The sequence below is a fragment of the Piliocolobus tephrosceles genome, chromosome 17 (genome assembly GCF_002776525.5).
Source record: "Piliocolobus tephrosceles isolate RC106 chromosome 17, ASM277652v3, whole genome shotgun sequence".
In the NCBI taxonomy this organism is placed as follows: Eukaryota; Metazoa; Chordata; class Mammalia; order Primates; family Cercopithecidae; genus Piliocolobus; species Piliocolobus tephrosceles.
Window position 1 is genome coordinate 74,502,894 of NC_045450.1, and position 6,167 is coordinate 74,509,060.

General features: G+C 47.5%; 1 protein-coding gene across 1 annotated transcript in view; it reads right to left on the minus strand.

The window, feature by feature from the left end:
- Positions 1–5,765, minus strand: part of LOC111553803 (FA complementation group A) — a 60,660-nt gene extending 54,895 nt beyond the window's left edge. The window contains exons 1-3 of the mRNA XM_026447390.2: positions 5,678–5,765; positions 5,434–5,516; positions 410–443 (exon numbers count right to left, since the gene is read on the minus strand). Coding sequence (XP_026303175.1) covers positions 410–443; positions 5,434–5,516; positions 5,678–5,699 — 139 coding nt within the window. The 5' untranslated portion in view covers positions 5,700–5,765. The remainder of the gene's footprint in view (positions 1–409; positions 444–5,433; positions 5,517–5,677) is intronic.
- Between the last annotated feature and the right edge of the window lie 402 nt (positions 5,766–6,167).

The following is a 6,167-nucleotide window of genomic DNA, read 5'->3' on the forward strand; positions in this document are numbered from 1 at the left end:
GGGAGGCTGAGGCAGGAGAATGGCCTGAACCCGGGAGGCGGAGCTTGCAGTGAGCTGAGATCCGGCCACAGCACTCCAGCCTAGGTGACAGAGCGAGACTCCGTCTCAAAAAAAAAAAAAAAAAAACACAGACAATAAAACGCTTCCCTGTTACCCACACATTAACATGGTATCCCTTCACAGCTCTGAAAATTAAATCTAAAGCCGCTAGGAACTGGAAACCAGAATAAGAATGGGAAGGTATATCCACACCAAATTACAACCAAAACAAGGGCATTCCAGTACCAGGACTCTACACAGTGAAACATACGGGGGAGAAATACTTCAAATGGAAAGGCAGAAAACTGACAGAATTGCTAATAAGCAAACTAAGTCATTTACAGTCTGGGCCACAGGGCAATTAACTTACAAATCAGCATTCTCTGCAGTACATCAACCGCGACCTGTCAAAATAGAATGTGAATTACCATCACGTGGTACTTTTCTGTAATTTGTGTGATACCTGCAATCACACAAGGAATTATTACTTGTTACTTTACAAATTAAAAACCTTCATAGATCTAGAAAGTATCTCAATACTGAAGGGACCCAGACAGAGTCAGAATGCTGAACTTTCTGGAATTACCCTAAGGCTGCTCTCAGCATGGCCTGAGGCTGTGAGCCTGGGACTGGGTAGGACACTGGCTTTCGCAGGCACAGAGTTTTGCTGCAGTACTTCAGTGGAGAGAGGAAGCACAGGCCTTGAATCTGGGCTGTGGAACTAAAGACTTTCACCCTTGATGCCTCTCGAGCCAGAATACAGTGAGAAGGTACCACTGTCCATTTCCCTTCTTCACATCTCCTGGGCTTAAAGCACACCACTCCTCAGGAAACAAAACAGACTTCCTCAAACAAAGCCCACAGGCTGCAGTATAGAAATGTGAGCCACTGGCTCAGGAACCTCCAAAAGCGAGTGAAAATTTGGGACGTATCCAAAGCAATCTACAGATTCAATGCAATCCCTATCAAAATACCAATAACATTCTTCACAGAAATAGAAAAAAAGATTCTAAAATCCACATGGAACCAAGAAAGAACAGAGATAACCAAAGCAATCCTGAGGAAAAAGAACAAAGCTAAAAAAAAATCACACTGCCTGAGCTCAAACCATTCTACAAGACCACAGAAATGAAAAGAACATGAGGTTGATATAAACACACACAGAGACCAACGGAACAGGATAGAGAACCCAGAAATAGGCCAGCGCGGTGGCTCACACCTGTAATCCCAGCACTTTGGGAGGCCGAGGTGGGCGTATCACGAGGTCAGGAGATCTAGACCAGCCTGAACAACAAGGTGAAACCCTGTCTCTACTAAAAATACAAAAAAAATTATCCGGGCGTGGTGGCGGATGCCTATAGTCCCAGCTACTTGGGAGGCTGAGGCAGGAGAATGGCGTGAACCCGGGAGGCGGAGCTTACAGTGAACCGAGATGGCGCCACTGCACTCCAGCCTGGGTGACAGAGCAAGACTCCATCTCAAAAAAATGAAAAAAAAAAAAAAAAAAAAAGGCCAGCACAGTGGCTCATGCCTGTAATCCCAACACTTTGAGAGGCTGAGGCAGACAGGTCACGAGGTCAGAAGTTCAAGACCAGCCTGACCAACATGGTGAAATCCCATCTCTACTAAACATAGAAAAACTAGCCAGGCGTGGTGGCACCTACAGTCCCAGCTATTCAGGAGGCTGAGGCAAGAGAATCGCTTGACCTGGGAGGTGGAGGTTGCAGTAAGCCGAGGTCGTGCCACGGCACTCCATCCTAGGCCACGGAGTGAGATTTCGTATCAGAAAAACAGAACATAAAAACTAAAAAGCTTCAGCACAGCAAAGGAAGCAATACAGAAAATCTGTTAAATGGGAGAAAATATTTGCCAGCTATTCATCCAACAAGGAACTAATATCCAGAATATATAAGGAACTCAAAGAACTCAACAGGGAAAACAAAAATAATCCCATTTAAAAAGTGGACAAAGGGCCGGGCGCAGTGGCTCACGCCTGTAATCCCAACATCCTGGGAGGTCAAGGTGGGTGGATCATGAGGTCAGGAGATCCAGACCATCATGGCTAACACAGTGAAACCCCGTCTCTACTAAAAATACAAAAAATTAGCCAGGTTAGGTGACAGGCGCCTAGCCCACAACAGAGTGAGACTCTGTCTCAAAAGAAAAAAACGGGGGGGGACAAAGAACATGATTAAATATATGCTTTGGTGTTTTTTTTTTGAGATAGAGTTTCACTCTTGGTGCCCAGGCTGGAGTGCAGTGGTGCGATCTCGGCTCACCGCATCCTCCTTCTCCTCCTAAGTTCAAGCAATTCTCCTGCCTCAGCCTCCCTAGTAGCTGGGGCTACAGGCATGCGCCACCACGCCCAGCTAATTTTTGCATTTTTAGTAGAGATGGCGTTTTACCATGTTGGCCAGGCTGTTCTCGAACTCCTGACCTCAGGTGATCGACCTGCCTTGGCCTCCCAAAGTGCTGGGATTACAGGTGTGCGCCATCATGCCCGGCCTAAACATTTTCAAAAAACATGCAAATGGCCACCAAATGTATGAAAAAAATGGCCATTATCAGCCAAGTGCGGTGGCTCACGCCTGTAATCCTAGCACTTTGGGAGGCTAGGGTGGGTGGATCACCTGAGGTCAGAAGTTTGAGACCAGCCTGACCGACATGGAGAAACCCTGTCTCTACTAAAAATACAAATTTAGCCAGGCATGGTGGCACATGTCTGTCTGTAATCCTAGCTACTTGGGAGGCTGATGCAGGAGAATCGTTTGAACCCAGGAGGCGGAGGGAGGTTGGGGTGAGCCGAGATCATGCCATTGCACTCCAGGCTGGGCAACAAGAACGAAACTCAGCCTCAAAAAAAAAAAAAGGAAAAAAAAAAAAAGACGACGAAAAAATAGGCTGGGCACAGTGGCTCACACCTGTAATCCCAACACTTTGGGAGGCCGAGGTGGGTGGATCACAAGGTCAGGAGTTCAACACCAGCCTGGCCAAGATCGCAAAATCCCGTCTCTACTAAAAACACAAAAAATTAGCCAGGAGTGGTGGCAGGCGCCTGTAATCCCAACTGCTCGGGAGGCTGAGGCAGGAGAATCACTTGAACTCAGAGGGCGGAGGTTACAGTGAGCCAAGATCGTGTTACCACACTCCAGCCTGGGTGACAGAGTGAGACTCCGTCTCAAAGAATAAATAAATAAATAAATAAATATAAGAAAAGGCCAGGCACAGTGTCTTACACCTGCAATCCCAGCACTTTGGGAGGCTGAGACGGGTGGATCACGAGGGCGGAAGATCGAGACCATCCTGGCTAACATGGGGAAACCCCGCCTCTACTAAAAATACAAAAAATTAGCTGGGCATGGTGGCAGGCGCCTGCAGTCCCAACTACTCAGGAGGATGAGGCAGGCGAATGGTGTGAACCCAGGAGGCGGAGTTTGCAGTGAGCCCAGATCGCACCACTACACTCCAGCCTGGGTGACAGAGACTCCGTCTACAAAAAAAAAAAAAAAGGCCAGTATCACTAATCATCAGGAATACGCAAATCAAAGCCACAATGAGCTATTTCACTCCAGTTAGAATGACCATTATCAAAAAAACAAAAAATAACAAATGCTGGTGAGGATGCAAACAGGACTCATATATGCTGTTAGTGAGAATGCAAATACCATTATGGAAAATAGTACTGAGGTTTCTAAATAGTTGGGTAGTCCTACAAACAGAACTACCAGCCCAGAGGGTTTCACTTTTGCTTGGCGTGGTTATCACACCTGTAATCCCAGCACTTCGGGAGGCCAAGGCAAGCAGATCACGAGGTCAAGAGATCGAGACCATCCTGGCCAACAGGGTGAAACCACGCCTCTAAAAAAAATTACAAAAATTAGCTGGGCATGGTGGTGCACGCTTGTAATCCCATAATCCCAGCTATTCAGGACGTTGAGGTAGGAGAATCAGTTGAACCTAGGAGGCAGAGGTTGTAGAGAGCTGAAATCTCACCACTGCAGCCTGAGCAACAGCGAGAGACTCCGTCTCCAAAAAAAAAAGAACTGCCATATGATCCAGCAATCCCACTACTGGACGTACAGCCAAAGTAAAGGAAATCAGTCGGCTGAAGAGACATCTGCACTCCTACATTTACTGTGGCACTATTAACAATAGCCAAGTTATGAAATCAACTTGTGTGCCCAACAAGAGATGACTGGATACAGAGAACGTGGTATATACACACAAAGGAATACTAGTCAGCTTTGATGGAGTCTCGCTCTGTCACCCAGGCTGGAGTGCAGGGCGCAATCTTGACTCACTGCAACCTCCACCTCCTGGGTTCGAGCACTTCTCCTGCCTCCACGCCTGTGGCTGGGACTACAGGAATGCACCACCACACCCGGCTATTTTGTATTTTTAGGAGAGACAGGGTTTCACCACGTTGATCAGGCTGGTCTTGAACTCCTGACCTCAGGGAATCCACCAGTCTCAGCCTCCCAAAGTGCTGGATTATAGTCATGAGCCACTGAGCCCAGTCTCAGCTATTCTTTTTTTTGAGACGGAGTCTCACTCTGTCACCCAGGTTGGAATACAGTGGCGCAATCTCTGCTCACCGCAAGCTCCGCCTCCAGGTTTCATGTCATTCTCCTGCCTCAGCTCCCGAGTGGCTGGGGCCACATGTGCCCGCCACCACGACTGGCTAATTTTTTGTATTTTATTTTTTTTTTAGTACAGAGGGGGTTTCACCGTGTTAGCCAGGATGGTCTCGATCTCTGGACCTTGTGATCCGCCCGCCTCAGCCTCCCAAAGTGCTGGGATTGCAGGCGTGAGCCACCGCGCCTGGCCGGCTATTCTTTTTTTAAAGTGAAATCCTGTCATTTGCAGTAATAGGAATGGAACTGAAGACTATTATGTGAAGTGAAATAAGCCAGGCACAGAAGGGCAAGTACTGCATGTCATCACTCATAGGTGGGAGCTAAAAAGTGGCTCTTGTGGAGGCACAGAGTAGAATGAGATACCAGAGATGAGAAGGGTGTATGTGGTGGGGGAATGAAGAGAGTTGGTTAACCGGTACAAACATACAGCCAGACAGAAGTTCTAGTGTTCCACAGCACCGTGAGGCGGCAATAGTTAACAACTGATTGTATCTTTCAAAATAACTGTAATATTTGAAATGTGGACAACACACAAAGGATACATACTGGAGGTGACGGATACTCTAATAAAGACCTGATCATTACACTCCATGCACATAAGAGTATCACATGTACCCCATAAATACTGCAAACCGCATGTTTCAAAAGAGAGACACATAGATACATTTCAACACTTGGAATAAGGACGGCTCCTTCCACTGCAGTCTATTTTCATGAGGCCGATTCTCCAAACTCTTCACTTGACTTCTCCTCCTACCTGCGGCATTTTTTCAGGCTCCACGGTTCTTCTCAGATCTGAGTTTTTCTGAAATCCCCTCAAAACAAACATTTGCACAAAATCTGAAAAACCACAAAACCAAAGTATTTATCAACATCATGGTCTCCAAGCAACTGCGAATGGCACAGACCACCCACTTCAGAGGAGCATACGGCTTGGGCCCACCAGGACCCCTGTGAGCTGCTCCTAGCCTGAGAGGAACCCTGCAGAAGTTACTGCTCACCTGACCACAGCCACACTAGCATTCACAAGACCCAATCAGGACCCTTAGATGAGCCAGATGCTTTCCTGTTGCAGTTCTATTTGAAAGGGAACAAATTTATAGGAAGATTTTTTTTCCTTTTTTGTTTTGTGAGACGGAGTCCCCCTCTGTCGCCTGGGCTTGAGTGCAATGGCACAATCGCTCTCACTGCAACCTCCGCCTCCCGGGTTCAAGCAATTCTCTGCCTCAGCCTCCCAAGTAGCTGAGATTACAGGTGCCCGCCACCACGCCCAGCTAATTTTTGTATTGTTAGTAGAGACGGGGTTTCACCATCTTGGCCAGGTTGGCCTTGAACTCCTGACCTCATGATCCACCCGCCTTGGCCTCCCAAAGTGCTGGGATTATTGGCATGCCTCACCGTGCCCAGCCCAATTTTCTTCTCTTAAATAAAAGTGGTTTCCGGCCGGGCGCGGTGGCTCAAGCCTGTAATCCCAGCACTTTGGGTGGCCGA